Source organism: Aulonocara stuartgranti, assembly GCF_965226115.1.
Source record: "Aulonocara stuartgranti genome assembly, chromosome: 3".
Classification (NCBI taxonomy): Eukaryota; Metazoa; Chordata; class Actinopteri; order Cichliformes; family Cichlidae; genus Aulonocara; species Aulonocara stuartgranti.
The window spans coordinates 1,351,040-1,366,902 of NC_138941.1; the positions used below are offsets into that span (position 1 = coordinate 1,351,040).

At 40.8% G+C, this 15,863-nt stretch overlaps 2 protein-coding genes across 2 annotated transcripts in view; both read left to right on the plus strand.

Annotated features, from left to right (window-relative positions):
• LOC309702163 (uncharacterized protein) overlaps nt 1–15,863 on the plus strand; it is an 854,297-nt gene that overhangs the window by 567,951 nt on the left and 270,483 nt on the right. The gene's annotated exons all lie outside the window — the stretch shown is intronic.
• LOC309702249 (uncharacterized protein) lies at nt 10,855–13,387 on the plus strand. The gene is made up of 2 exons (XM_082526806.1): nt 10,855–13,085; nt 13,233–13,387. The coding sequence occupies exon 1, from the start codon at nt 10,922–10,924 to the stop codon at nt 12,845–12,847; it is 1,926 nt and encodes a 641-aa protein (XP_082382932.1). The 5' UTR covers nt 10,855–10,921; the 3' UTR covers nt 12,848–13,085; nt 13,233–13,387.

Here is a 15,863-nt window from a genome sequence, read left to right on the forward strand (position 1 = left end):
TGCTGTGTCCGCAGCGTTTGCTCTACAGGTATGATTTTACCCTCAAAACGTAGCCATGGCTGTCCTCTTTCATCCAATGTGTTTACTATTGTACTAGGTGTTATGGTTCTTTCATAAATGTCACCAATGCACAGCCTCCTCTCTCCAACTCTTCCATAGACTCTAATGTTAAAATGGCTCAGAAGGTTCATTTGAAAATCAGAAGAGCATGGTGTCTTTCCACTGTCACCACGTCCATATAATAAACTCCACAGACATGAAAACTGAGAATTTGGTAGACTAGACATTGCTGCCGCTCACGGTGAAAGAATTTTGTCAATACGACTTTTACTTTTCATTTGGGAGCGATTTGTTTCGGCCTGACTTTTCTGTTCATTTTAAGCAGCAAAAGTGAGGTGCATGTCTGTGTACGTGTGTATGGAGCCATTGGGTGCGGTCACTATAGCAACCAGGCTCACACCTGCCTGCTTAACGAGCTCTGCCTGCCACTGTACCAAGATTCATCTTAAGCACTTCTCTTTCAACTGCTGCTGTGTCCACAGTGTTACAGCCATCATTTTACCCTCAAATTGTCGCCATTATTGTTCTCTTTCCAACACCGTATCTTTCAAAGCTCAGGCATTTAAACTTTTTAAACTGTGTGGATCAAAGTGGAGGGATCACATTTTAGTCATTCAGTGATTCAAAGAATATGACCTTTTAATATTCATTCAGATGTTTTCTGACTCTAAATGTTCTTTTCTCATTTCTTAGGTTTTTCTAATTTACATTTAAAACATTTTCAGTTTTTTTCCAACTTCTTCTTCTGTGTAACCTTCAGCTTTTAGCAGTTCAGCACCTTTGTTTTCAGGTTAAATTCGGGTTTTTTTTAGTTTTTTTTTTTATCTCATTCAATATTTTTAACTCAAAATTCAGCAATTAATTCATTTCAGTGCATACATTCAGATTCAAGCATTCACACTGCAGTTTCTTCAGAAAATGCACTTTCTAGTTATTCTATTTTATTATTATCTATTCCGTACGTTTTTTGAAAGCCTACTCCTTCAAAACCGTTCAACTTAGAAAAACCATTCAAACACCGTTAGATTCCTATTCTTTTGGACAACACTGCTTCTATTTTTCTCATTTTTAACATTTATATTTTTAATTTTATTCAACTTTATTCAACAAAAATTTCCCATGTATTTCAATGGGGAGACCCTTCAAATTCTCATTCAACTTACTCATTTTTAAACTCTTACTACTTCAACATACGTTGACATAGAGCCACCATTCAAACTTTAAAACGAAGACAAGACATTCAACTATTCAACTTGTATTTATCTTTTCAATATCTATTATACTTTTTCTTCAGTTCCAGTTTAAGTTTCATGATGTTTTTTCACCCGTTTCAGAGTTTATAATGGGTGTGTATGGGACGGAATGTTGGGGCTAGAGTGAGGCAGCTCAACTGCTAGAGTGAGAGGAGCAAAAAAATTAATCTTAAAATCTTTTTTAAAACTGCTGCTGTATCCACAGCGTTTGCTCTACAGGTATGATTTTACCCTCAAAACGTAGCCATCGCTGTCCTCTTTCATCCAATGTGTTTACTATTGTACTAGGTGTTATGGTTCTTTCATAAATGTCACCAATGCACAGCCTCCTCCCTCCAACTCTTCCATAGACTCTAATGTTAAAATGGCTCAGAAGGTTTGTTTGAAAATCACAAGAGCATGGTGTCTTTCCACTGTCACCACGTCCATATAATAAACTCCACAGGCATGAAAACTGAGAATTTGGTAGACTAGACATGGCTGTCGCTCACGGTGAAAGAATTTTGTCAATACGACTTGTACTTTTCATATGGGAACGATTTGTTTCGGCCTGACTTTTCTGTTCATTTTAAGCAGCAAAAGTGAGGCGCATGTCTGTGTGCGTGTGTATGGAGCCATTGGGTGCAGTCACTATAGCAACCAGGCTCACACCTGCCTGCTTAACGAGCTCTGCCTGCCACTGTACCAAGATTCATCTTAAGCACTTCTCTTTCAACTGCTGCTGTGTCCACAGTGTTAAAGCCATCATTTTACCCTCAAAACGTCGCCATCGTTCTTCTCTTTCCAACACTGTGTCTGTCAAAGCTCAGACTTTTCAATTTTTTAAACTGTGTGGATCCAAGTGGAGGGATTTTAGTCATTCAGTGATTCAAAGAATAGGACCTTTTAATATTCTTTCAGATGTTTTCTGACTAAATTTTCTTTTCTCATTTCTTAGGTTTTTCTAATTTACAATTAAAACATTTTCAGCTTTTTTCCAACTTCTTCTTCTGTGTAACCTTCAGCTTTTAGCAGTTCAGCACTTTTGTTTTCAGGTTAAATTTGGGTTTGTTTTTTTTTATCTCATTCAGAATTTTTAACCTAAATTCAGTAATTATTTCATTTCAGTGCATACATTCAGATTCAAGCATTCACACTGCAGTTTCTTCAGAAAATGCACTTTCTAGTTATATTTTATTATTTTTCCGTACGTTTTTTGAAAGCCTACTCCTTCAAAACCGTTCAACTTAGAAAAACCATTCAAACATCGTTAGATTCCTATTCTTTTGGACAACATTGCTTCTATTTTTCTCATTTTTAACATTTATATTTTTAATTTTATTCAACTTTATTCAACAAAAATTTATAATGTATTTCAATGGGGAGACCCTTCAAATTCTCATTCAACTTACTCATTTTTAAACTCTTACTACTTCCACATACATTGACATAGAGCCACCATTCAAACTTTAAAACGAAGACAAGACATTCAACTATTCAACTTGTATTTATCTTTTCAATATCTATTATACTTTTTCTTCAGTTCCAGTTTAAGTTTCATGATGTTTTTTCAGCCGTTTCAGAGTTTATAATGGGTGTGTATGGGACGGAATGTTGGGGCTAGAGTGAGACAGCTCAACTGCTAGAGTGAGAGGAGCAAAGAAATTTATCTTAAAATCTTTTTTAAAACTGCTGCTGTGTCCACAGCGTTTGCTCTACAGCCATCATTTTACCCTCAAAACGTAGCCATGGCTGTCCTCTTTCATCCAATGTGTTTACTATTGTCCTAGGTGTTACGGTTCTTTCATAAATGTCACCAATGCACAGCCTCCTCCTTCCAACTCTTCCATAGACTCTAATGTTAAAATGGCTCAGAAGGTTCGTTTGAAAATCAGAAGAGCATGGTGTCTTTCCACTGTCACCACGTCCATATAATAAGCTCCACAGGCATGAAAACTGAGAATTTGGTAGACTAGAAGCTGCTGTCGCTCACAGTGAAAGAATTTTGTCAATACGACTTTTACTTTTCATTTGGGAACGATTTGTTTTGGCCTGACTTTTCTGTTCATTTTAAGCAGCAAAAGTGAGGTGCATGTCTGTGTACGTGTGTATGGAGCCATTGGGTGCGGTCACTATAGCAACCAGGCTCACACCTGCCTGCTTAACGAGCTCTCTCTGCCACTCTGCCAAAATTCATCTTAAACACTTCTCTTTCAACTGCTGCTGTGTCAACAGTGTTAAAGCCATCATTTTACCCTCAAAACGTCGCCATCGTTGTTCTTTTTCCAACATCTTGTCTTTCAAAGCTCAGAGATGTAAACTTTTTAAACTGTGTGGGTCCAAGTGGAGGGATCACATTTTAGTCATTCAGTGATTCAAAGAATATGACCTTTTAATATTCTTTCAGATGTTTTCTGACTCTAAATGTTCTTTTCTCATTTCTTAGGTTTTTCTAATTTACAATTAAAACATTTTCAGCTTTTTTCCAACTTCTTCTTCTGTGTAACCTTCAGCTTTTAGCAGTTCAGCACTTTTGTTTTCAGGTTAAATTCGGGGGTTTTTTTTAATCTCATTCAAAATTTTTAACTTAAATTCAGTAATTATTTCATTTCAATGCATACATTCAGATTCAAGCATTCACACTGCAGTTTCTTCAGAAAATGCACTTTCTAGTTGTGTCTATTATTCAACGTACATAATACTAATGTGTTACTTGATGGCATAACATTTAAGTCAAGTCAATTAGGATCGATATACCTTGTATATCCACAAGGTGGCAGTAATGCAAAAACAGTTGTAATGAACCGCGAAGAACAAGAAGGTTTCACAGCTTGGGCCTGCTCATGCGCAAGACTTCAAATTTAACTTAAAAACGTTGTTTTGGCGCCAAGCTGCTGTTTCTTTGAGAGGTAAGACCATTTTTTTCTTTGACTATGTTGTGTAGTATCTATATGTCGATCATGGTTAAATTTTGCATTTGTCTTACAAGACATGTTATATCGTTTGCGTGCGCTTGTTCTACATTAGTTTTACTGGGTCCTGGACATGTTTTTTTGTTTTATTAAGGGATTAGCTACAGGGGTTCATGGGGTTATTTTTTCAAGGGGTTATTTTTTCATTTGCTTTCTTGGGATTCCTTTACTGTCCAAGAGTCGTAAATATCGAATAGGATAGCAAGGATAGCATAAAGTGACATTTAAAATCCAAAAAGTCAAGGGCGAAAGCCACTGTGACACCATTGTTATGCTCTATCAGTAATCTGTATTATGTAAAAATGGTCTGTAAATACAGCATGTTTCCTAGCGGAGTTATACATATCAACATAGTTATAAATTACAGTTTGTTAAATCACACACTTAAGTTTTTAAATAAAATTATTCACGACATATGAGTGGACAGACCTGGTGATAATTGCTTCTATAGAAAGTTAGCACATGGCAGTGTCAATCTCTTGCTTTTCTTCTGAGTAGTATTTTATTTAGTTGTAATTCAAACAATAATTTGCTTCTTGAAATTAAGTAATGAATTTCTTGTTTTACTTTATAAATCTCAGATCCTGCCTTTACCTGCTCCCTCCTATACTGATGTGGTGTATGTGGTACTGCTGAGCTTGTATGTGGTATGTGAACTTTTAAAAACAAAACTGTTTTATAAGTTAAGTTTTCTTTAGTGACCCATCCCATGCCCCTGTTATTTCGTCTCCAGATCTGAACCACTGTAAAGGTTGCAGTTCAAGGGCCTGAGGTATGAAATTCTTTTCAGATCAGCTGTGATCAGTATTTTTTGGAACTTGATAAATAACAATAAAAGCTGTAATGGCTCCATTAGCATTTTGTGTAAATGTTTGTGTTAAAATTATAGCTTTAATGAGGTCTTTCTACTTTAGTTTTAGTTATAAACTATGTATATGTGTACATATAGTATGTATATTTACAGTACAGTATGTTGTGTTTGTTGATATGTTTTCAGGTGGAAGCAGAATATGTGAGGGTTACTACTGCTCCACTTGTTCCAAGGCTTTTTACACAACTTGACCAATACACCAGTGACCAGCTCATAAAAGTCTTCAAGAAAAAAGGAGGCGTTGCAGGGAAGAAAATTAGACAAACTTTGGCCCCAGCCACACAGGTGCGTTATTCTGTTGGTAGCAAAATATTATGGCTAATAAGATCATTTTCAAATTTAAACAGCTAGTGTATGGTAGCTGCACAGTGCACTTACATTTATATTAAGCAAGACAAAGTTTGGTACTCAAAACGTTGGAAAACTTAAATTACCTAAACATATGTAAAATTTGATCCCTCAATTTCGGGTTAAACCAGAAGTGAATGGTTTTTATGTTAAAGATCAGTTTTTGAATGCAAAAAAAGATGATGTATTAGTTTGTCTTTACCTCCATTATGGACATATATAATGTGGTGGAAACCCTGCCCAACAGGTTAACTATTCATGTCCATGTGATGATTAGTTGGTCTTGTGTACATGTCTATCTGTGCAGTGGATATGTCATTCATTTTGCGTATAATGTGAGTTTGTGTCATCCTAAAGTATTTCTGTTCTCTCTTCCTGTATCTCTGCCACTCTCTGCAGAAGGAAACTATTGAAAAGGGGAGGGAGTGTGTCCTCAGGGCACTACCTTTTTACCTGAATGAAGACCCAAGCATCCTCTTCAAAGAATAATTGGTTGGTAATTTTAGTTTAGTTTTTTATCTGTATTAAACCAAATTTTGATACATATTAAGAATAAGGGTAAGTTAGGAATACAGGATGAATGTATATTTTGCGGACTTTTAAAGACGAACAATTGTTTCCATGTTAAAATGTTTACAACTCAAGCTTTTTGCCCAAACACTGGTAAAATAAACGTTGACAGTGGCAAGTGTTAAATGGTTACTGCTGTGCTGTTGCAAAAAACCGAACGCTGACAAGCTGTTTTATTGTTAGACCATAATGTTGGCATGTTTTATTAAAGTTTTATTTGGGATGGTGATATAATTTTCTTTGGTTGCTAATATCAGTGGACTATTTATTATTATTATTGTTATTATTATTACATTAATTTTTTTAATTGTGGCTGTTGAGGTGGACACTTCACTTTGCATTGTTAAAGGAAAGCACTTCATTGGCGTTGTGTTACTGGACTGACCCTAAGCAATCATTGCAAATAGCTACTTTGCTATTCATTTTAGACACTGTACTGGAACTGTTTGTATGTTATTTCTCCAGGCCTATAGGGGGCGCAGGTTTGCACAGTTTGCTATGTTGAGCCAATTAGTCACTAAAAGAAGTGTGATAGGAAGTGTTTGCTCATGAGTGAAGCAAGACATGGTGTGTTTTCCTCCGATCCAAAGCCATCCACTCCGTTAAATCCCTTTGAGTGGCAATATGAGTAAGTTTCTTAATTGTGTTTACCTTTAAGAGAGGGTATATGACATTATTGAAGTGATTTGGAAACTTTTGATGTGTTTTATATGTCCACTTAAGTTCAACCCAAGCTAATGTTTATGTGACATTTCTGTATTCTGTATCATTTCAGTTTCACACTTTTTTGCATTAAATCCTGTCCAAATACAACACGTGCCTGTTCCTTGGAGGAAGTGATGCAAGAGAGAGTTTAGCTGGCTGTGAATCTCAATATAGGACACTGGGTCACATTGGGTGCAACAGTACAGTGAAATCATAGCGCTCTGCGAGGGACGTCGAGTGACAGTTCTACTCTAACATGGAGAAATCAGAGGCTGAAGGTCAAAACGACGAGGAAGCAAGGTCCACTCGCTCAAGAAGGTCCTCAAAGTCTTCAGGAAAACTGACTGTTAGATCATCTGCAGCATGTTCAAGCAGGTCGTCAGCATCAACCCGAGCCAGTATGGCAGCAGCGCGGGCACAAGCAGAAGCTCAAGCAGCAAAAGCCAGATTAGCTTACGCTGAGAAGGAGATGAAAATTAAAGTAGAAAAGGCCCGTCTAGAAGCAACTCTGGATGTAATCAACCTCCAAAAGGAAGCAGATGCAGCCTTGGCTAAAGCAGAGGTAATGGAGTCAGCAGCAGCTCAATTTGACAAAGCTGAATCAGGGGAAGAGTGGCCATTGTCACCCCTACAAGTAACCCCAGAGCAAAAAGTGAGTGAATACATAAATAAACACAGCCACACTGACCTGGTTCCAGACATTACATCTCACCATGATGACAGTAAATATCAGAATGAACAATCCAAACAACCAGTAATGTACACACCTCTTTGTCCCAAACAAGAGCCAGTGCAGTACTCATTCATGCCACAAGATGGGGCAGAGAGACGACTACAAAGAGATGTAAGTCCACAGACTCTCCACGATGCATTACAACTGCAGCACGGATTAAGCTCAAATGATAATGCAGACACCATAGCAAGCGACCTCGCCAGATTCTTAGCCAAGAGTCAGCTAATAACTGGAGGGCTGTCTAAATTTGACGACAAGCCAGAAAATTACCTTAGTTGGAAAGCCACATTCCAGAGCACTGTTAGGGACCTTGGTCTAACAGCCACTGAAGAAATCAACCTACTCATTAAGTGGTTAGGCCCAGAGTCTTCTGAACACGCCAAGAGATTAAAAGCAGTCAACATAAAGCATCCACCTGCCGGTCTGAACATGATATGGTTGAGACTAGAGGAATGTTACGGCTCACCAGAAGCAATAGAAAACTCCCTGTTTGCCCGAATACGAGACTTTCCAAAGCTCTCCAGTAAAGAACCACACAAGCTTCGCGACCTATCAGATCTGCTGTGTGAACTCCAAGCTGCAAAGCTAGATGGTTATTTGCCTGGTTTAAGTTACCTCGACACAGCTAGGGGAGTACATCCAATTGTGGAGAAGCTGCCCTTCCATCTTCAAGAGAAGTGGACAATGGTAGGGTCAAAGTTTAAAGAAGACCACAATGTTAGCTTCCCACCATTCTCATTCTTTGTCGAATTTGTGAAACGTCAAGCAAAAGCAAGGAATGATCCAAGCTTTACCACACCTTTCAACACGACTCTTTCCTATGCCAACCACATGTCCAGCTACAGAAAAGAAAAACCGTTAAGTAACCACAACCAAAGGTCATCGGTTACAGTGCACAAGATGGACATATCATCAGAGGGATCAAAGGTAAAAAAAGCAGACGAAGACATTGAAAAACAGTGCCCCATACATCACAAACCCCACCCACTCAAAAGATGCAGGGGCTTTAGAGCTATGCTGCTTGAGCAGAGGAAGAGGTTCCTCAGAGACAATAGCATTTGTTACCGCTGCCTTGCTTCCACCGGCCACCAAGCCAAAGACTGTACAGTCATGATTAAGTGTGAAGAGTGCAATAGTGAGAAACACCTGGCAGCTCTTCATCCTGCCCCAACACTGCAAATGCTCAGACCTCCTTCATCTCCTGAAGTGCACGGCGGGGAGCAAGCAAATCCACAAGACCCGGATGTTACTGCCACATGCACAGAGGTATGTGGAAATAAAATCACAGGGAGATCCTGTTCTAAGGTTTGCTTAGTGCAAGTCTATCCCAAGGGTCAGCGAGACAACGCCAGAAGGATGTATGCAATAATTGACGATCAAAGTAACCAGTCACTTGCAAAGACAGAGTTTTTTGACATATTTAACATACAAACCACACCTGAACCATACATGCTGAAAACTTGTAGTGGTGTAACACACACGACTGGTAGAAGAGCATGTGGCTACATGGTTGAGTCATTAGATGGAAAAATGAGTTTCCCTCTCCCCGCGCTCATTGAGTGCAATGCCATCCCCAACAACAGGGAAGAGGTGCCAACTGCAGAAGCTGCTTTACACCACCCGCACCTGAAAGCAATAGCTGCTCAAATACCACCTCTCGACCCAAGTGCAGACATTCTGTTGCTGATAGGACGCAACCTTCTGAGAGTTCACAAAGTGAGGGAGCAAATCAATGGCAGAGATAATGACCCATTTGCACAGAAGCTTGACCTGGGCTGGGTTATCATTGGCGATGTGTGTCTTGGTAATGCCCACAAGCCAAGTAAAGTGAATGTTCTGAAAACCTATGTATTGGACAATGGGCGCCCAAGCTATCTCACTCCCTGCGACAGTCACCTTAGTGTAAAGGAGGACTTCAGTCTGAGCCAAACCAAAGCCATCTCCAGTCAACCGCCATCTGCTCTCTCACACCAAAAGCCCACGGCTGAGAATTTGGGAGACTCTGTGTTTTGTCACACCAGCAACGACAACCACATTGCTCATTCAGCTGAAGATGTAATCTTTTTGAAAAAGATGGCAGGCTTCTTCAAGGACAATACAAACAGCTGGGTTGCACCACTCCCGTTCCGAACCCCCAGACGCAAACTCCCGGATAACCGGTCCTACGCCTACCAACGGCTGATGTCGTTACGACGTACGCTCGACAAGAAACCAGAAATGAAAACACATTTTGTGGAATTCATGCAGAAAATGCTAGATAACCAACATGCAGAGCTCGCACCACCTCCCAATAGAGACAAAGAGAACTGGTATCTCCCCATTTTTGGTGTGTACCATCCCCAAAAGCCAGGGAAGATACGCGTTGTGTTTGATTCGAGTGCACAGTTTGATGGAGTGTGCCTCAATGAGGTGCTGCTTTCTGGCCCGGACCTGAACAACACACTTTTGGGTGTGCTGCTTCGCTTCAGGAAAGAACCAGTCGCAGTCACAGCTGACATTGAACAAATGTTCTACTGCTTTGTGGTCCAAGAAGACCACAGAGACTACCTTCGCTTTCTTTGGTACAAAGACAACGACCTTGGCAAAGACGTAGTAGACTACAGAATGAGGGTGCATGTCTTTGGTAACAGTCCTTCCCCTGCAGTGGCAATTTACGGGCTGAGACTGGCAGCAAGGGAAGCAGAAAGCGAGTATGGAACTGATGCCCGAGACTTCGTAGAGCACAACTTCTATGTCGATGACGCATTAAAGTCTTTCCCAACTGCAGCTGAGGCTGTTGATGTCCTACAGAGAACTCAGAAAATGCTTGCCCTCTCAAATCTACGTCTCCACAAGATTGCTTCCAATAAAGTGGAAGTGGTGAGTGCATTCCCCCCTGAGGATAGGGCCAAAGATATCAAAGATCTCGATTTAACAACAGATGAGCTTCCAGTCCAGCGCAGCTTGGGGGTAAGTTGGAACCCCACAACAGACACGTTCACATTCCACGTTCCACAAGAGCAAAAACCCTTCACTCGCCGGGGCGTACTCTCAACAGTGAACAGCTTGTTTGACCCTCTTGGTTTGCTTGCACCTGTAACCATCAAAGGCAGACTTCTTCTCAGAGAGCTCTCCAGCGGCAACCTTGAGTGGGACAGTTCCTTACCCCAAGACATGTACGACGGCTGGAGAAGGTGGCATGACTCGCTACGAAGTCTCACAAACCTGCACATTCCCCGTCACGTTCTCCATCTCACAAGCCACATTCATCGAACTTTGTGTTTTCTCAGACGCTTCAGTGAAAGCCATCGCTGCGGTAGCTTACCTGAAGGTCACACATGAAGATAGGCACAGTGAGGTCGGATTCATTATGGGTAAGGCCAAACTAGCTCCTGTACCAGAACCGACCATTCCTCGATTAGAGCTGTGCGCTGCAGTGCTTGCTGTGGAGATGTCAGAGCTTCTCACAGTAGAACTAAACGTAAAGATTGACAAGACAACATTCTACACTGACAGTAAAGTGGTGTTAGGATACATTAACAATCAAAACAGAAGATTCCATGTATATGTGAACAATCGTGTACAGAGAATCAAGCAGTCTTCCCTACCAGATCAATGGAGATACGTCCCATCAGAGCACAATCCTGCCGATCATGGCTCTCGGTCTGTACCAGCAGACAAACTCTCTGGTACTTCATGGTTGTACGGCCCAGCATTTCTTCTCAATCACGAGACTCTCTCCCCAGAAAAGGGTCCATTTGAACTCGTCGATCCAGAGTCAGACATTGAAATTCGACGTAACGTCAATGTGCTTGTGACCACAACTGCTCCAGGTGCCTTGGGTTCATCACGCTTTGAAAGATTCTCAAAATGGACTTCCCTTGTCCAAGCGGTGGCCTACCTTCGCCACATCTCCCACAGTTTCAAGTCTAAAGATGGTGGTGCCTGTAGCGGCTGGCATCTTTGTAAGGCTAGTCTCACAGATGAAGCGTTATATGAAGCAGAGCACACAATCATCAGGTGTGTCCAGCGTGAAGCCTATGCAGAAGAAATAAAATGCATCATGGCGAAACGAGACTTACCTCGCAACAGTGCTCTTCACAAACTTCATCCCATCGTCGATGGCAAAAACTTATTGCGAGTAGGAGGTCGACTTGCAGAGTCTGGCTTGCCGAGTCATCAGGCTAACCCTCTTCTGATACCAGGGAAGCATCACATTGCAACACTGCTCATTCGACATCACCATGAAGCCACCCAGCACCAAGGAAGACACTTCACTGAGGGGGCTGTGAGAGCAAGTGGCTTATGGGTAGTTGGTTCTAAGAGGTCTATCAGCAGTGTAATCCACAAATGTGTCACCTGCAGAAAGCTTCGAGGTAGAACAGAGCAGCAAATCATGTCTAACTTACCTGCCCAACGCCTTCAGACGGACCCCCCATTCTCTTATGTTGGCCTCGATGTATTTGGACCGTGGGAGGTTTCAACACGCCGCACCAAAGGTGGTCATGCAAACAGTAAGAGATGGGCAGTCTTGTTCACTTGCATGTCTACACGGGCTGTTCATATTGAAGTGATTGAAACTCTCAGCTCTTCCAGTTTCATCAATGCTCTTCGCAGGTTCTTTGCGATCAGAGGCCCTGCCAAACAGTTGAGGTCAGATTGCGGAACCAATTTCATTGGTGCCTCCAAGGACCTAAAGTTGCATTCCCCAAAACCTGGTGATACAAGTGTGGATGACTACCTACGCAAGCAGAGGTGTTCCTGGGTGTTTAATGCTCCTCACTCATCTCACATGGGTGGCGCCTGGGAGCGTATGATAGGCATCTCACGACGCATCCTGGACTCAATGCTCCTACAAGCAGGAAACCCTACTCTAACTCACGAGGTCCTGACAACGTTAATGGCGGAAGTCACGGCTATTATCAACGCAAGGCCACTTGTACCCGTTTCCTCGGATCCAGACGCTCTCTTAATCCTGACCCCCTCAGCTCTGCTCACCCAGAAGTTCGATCCGATTCCAACTCCACCTGGGGAATTCACCAAGGCCGACATATATACACGGCAGTGGAAGAGAGTTCAAGCCCTTGCCGACACATTCTGGGCCAGGTGGCAGAGGGAGTACCTCCACATGCTCCAAGGTCGTCAGAAATGGCAGCGCAGCAAACCAAACTTGAAGGAAGGAGACGTTGTTCTTCTGAAGGACAAGCAACTAAAAAGAAATGAGTGGCCTATGGGTGTCATCGTGAAGACACTTCCAAGCAGAGATGGAGTTGTCAGAAAGATGGAAGTGAAGGTGACACGCGACAAGATTGCAAAGACATTCTGTAGACCCATTTCGGACTGTATCCTTCTTCTGAGAGATTGGTCTCATGTGTAAATAGGGTCTAGTGGCAATCTTAAAATAATGCCAGGCGGGGAGTGTACTGGAACTGTTTGTATGTTATTTCTCCAGGCCTATAGGGGGCGCAGGTTTGCACAGTTTGCTATGTTGAGCCAATTAGTCACTAAAAGAAGTGTGATAGGAAGTGTTTGCTCATGAGTGAAGCAAGACATGGTGTGTTTTCCTCCGATCCAAAGCCATCCACTCCGTTAAATCCCTTTGAGTGGCAATATGAGTAAGTTTCTTAATTGTGTTTACCTTTAAGAGAGGGTATATGACATTATTGAAGTGATTTGGAAACTTTTGATGTGTTTTATATGTCCACTTAAGTTCAACCCAAGCTAATGTTTATGTGACATTTCTGTATTCTGTATCATTTCAGTTTCACACTTTTTTGCATTAAATCCTGTCCAAATACAACACGTGCCTGTTCCTTGGAGGAAGTGATGCAAGAGAGAGTTTAGCTGGCTGTGAATCTCAATATAGGACACTGGGTCACATTGGGTGCAACAGTACAGACACTAAAAGAAAAAACACTCCAGACCTTACTAGCATCACATGTGCATAACTCAAGTGTCATCTTATCTTTTTTTTTTTTTTTTGCCTGTCCCGTTTGGCTCTTTTGCCATCAGAATTATTGTCTAAAGGCAAAGAAAGATGCCCAACGGATTTACTTTACCAAATTGAGTGTCATCTTATCAATGTGTTATGTGGTCTTCAATGTTTTTTTTTCTTCTATTTCTGGCAGATACAGACATTTAATTTAAAATCTTGATGTTGCATCTGTCTACATACTGTTAATTACTAACCCTAATGAGCTGTTGTGTTTTATTTTGGACTGGGTTTACACAAATGCTCACTGAATGTGTTGGCAATAAAAGAAATTTAAAAAAATAAGTTGGATGTACTTAATTCATTTGTGTGGAACCTGTTGACAAAATAGATTTATGTAAAACTAATTAGTAAAGCACAAGGTGGCTGAAAATATAATATTTGAATTAATATAACTTAAATTTAACATTTTACTGCCACAAATAAGAAATGTGTTGAAGTAACTAATCTAAACTGTCTAACCTGTAAATATATCATTGTTAAGGTTCAAAATATTTGGGGATGGAGACAAGAGAAAAACCACAATAACAACACTGGTCCGGTCGGGTTGAGTCAAACGATGATTTTTAATGATCACACGCGTGGGAGATGGACACTGATGCAGACAGCCTCTGATCTCAAAATGGTGGAGCATTGATCAAACTCTTATAGCCTCTGGTGCCTCCACCTTATCATAAAAGCCTAAACATTCACATGCTTTCTCTCACACAGCGCCTAAGCTACGACCTTGGCTCCCTGTTTATCTGCTCCTGCTGAGATGGGGCAGAAAACTCCAGCATATTCTCTTCTAATCAGACAAATAAGGCAATGACTTTCTGCAAACAGTATTTCTTATAACTCAGCAGTATAATGCATCATAAAACAATATCATTCATTCACAATAAATCAGCAGTCTACTTTAATGCAAATCAGTTTAACTAATGCAATAGTTATCAGCTTCTTCTAATTCAGGAGAATAATGCAAACTAAAACTACATAATAATTCACTATCTTTAATTAGGGGTATAACATGGCATAAAATAATATTATAATCTAACAATCATCTATGTTCATACAACATAACTTGATTTAGTTAGTCTTAAATATCTCTTGTTAATCTTAAGTATTTTTTTTAAATTAGATGAACTAAAGATTTTTGCTTTAAACTAACATAATGCAATTTCGTGGAACCTGTTGACAAAATAATTTTAATTAAAGTCAACGTTTCATTTTTTTGAGTGTAGTTCAGGGCTGCACGTCATTTTCATTGTTAATATCTTTGTGAAAAGCACATTGATGTGAAAATCTTCATGAGAGTCAGAGGCCCTACAACACGATTAAAGATTCATTCAAAAGAAAATCACAAGTTATTATCATCTTCAGAACATTTCATTAAACATTAGAGACAGACTGCTGAGTACATCTCATCTCTATCCAAACAACCTACAGTCCACAAACACATCATGAACCAGTGCTCTGGGCTGTGGTCTGTCCCCAGTTACATGGATCAGCTGGTTCCCTGGAGGTGACTGCTGCTGTGGTTTGGAGCGGATGAATAAACCTGAACTGAATCAGGTGTCCAGTTACTTTTGGTCCCTTTAAACCAGGCTGTCACATGTTCAGCATGTGAAACTCCTCCTCCTCTGTGAAAACGGGTGTGGGTCTCAATCAGCCAAGGTCTTGGGTGAACCCATTGTGAGATCTAGCCCCACGCTATCATGTGATTTCCTGTGATCAAATGTCCCAGGATGTGAGTGGGTGTTAAGACGTCCATGTCCATCTTCAAGCAACTTAAAGAAGTCCAGACGCTTTTCTTTCCAAGCTCCTTCAACAACATCATTCATAGAACAACTTCCAGCTTCTTTTGCTCGGCTACAGTTTGGATGGATTTGCATTTAAAGATGCAACAAGACTAAAATGGTTAGGGTCAGGAGGTCAAAGGTCAGAGCTCCTGTGGGTCTGAGGGCGGCCTCACGCTGGAGAAGGATGAAGGAGTCTGACCTGAGCCAGTGTTTGACATGAACACATCAGCACTGCTGTCAGTGAGCCTAACGACAGCCGTTAGCATCATTTCAGTGTTTCAGTCATAAAAACACTTCCTGTCACTGTGGTGGTTACAGTGACATCATGCAGTTTGTGCTTTGACCTCCAGAGGGCGACAAATCAGCACAGACAGAGAGCTCCATTCAAACTTTGCTGCCATCAGGAATAATTCTTCAAATATAATCATCAGTGTTTGAGCAGTTATGATATCAGGGACAATCTAGACATGTGTGACAATACTGAACATGTCACATGACACACCTCAAACATCATGTGATCCACTCTCAGTCTGCACTTTCATTCATGACTTCAACAGGTTGAAATGAGCTTTGAAGAAACATCAGTTCAGTGCTGAAATATTTAAACGCTGCAGGAAGAA

Bases quoted from the DNA above. Each gene is read 5' to 3' on its own strand.
- LOC309702249 (XM_082526806.1), top strand. From the start codon at position 10,922: ATGTCAGAGCTTCTCACAGTAGAACTAAACGTAAAGATTGACAAGACA.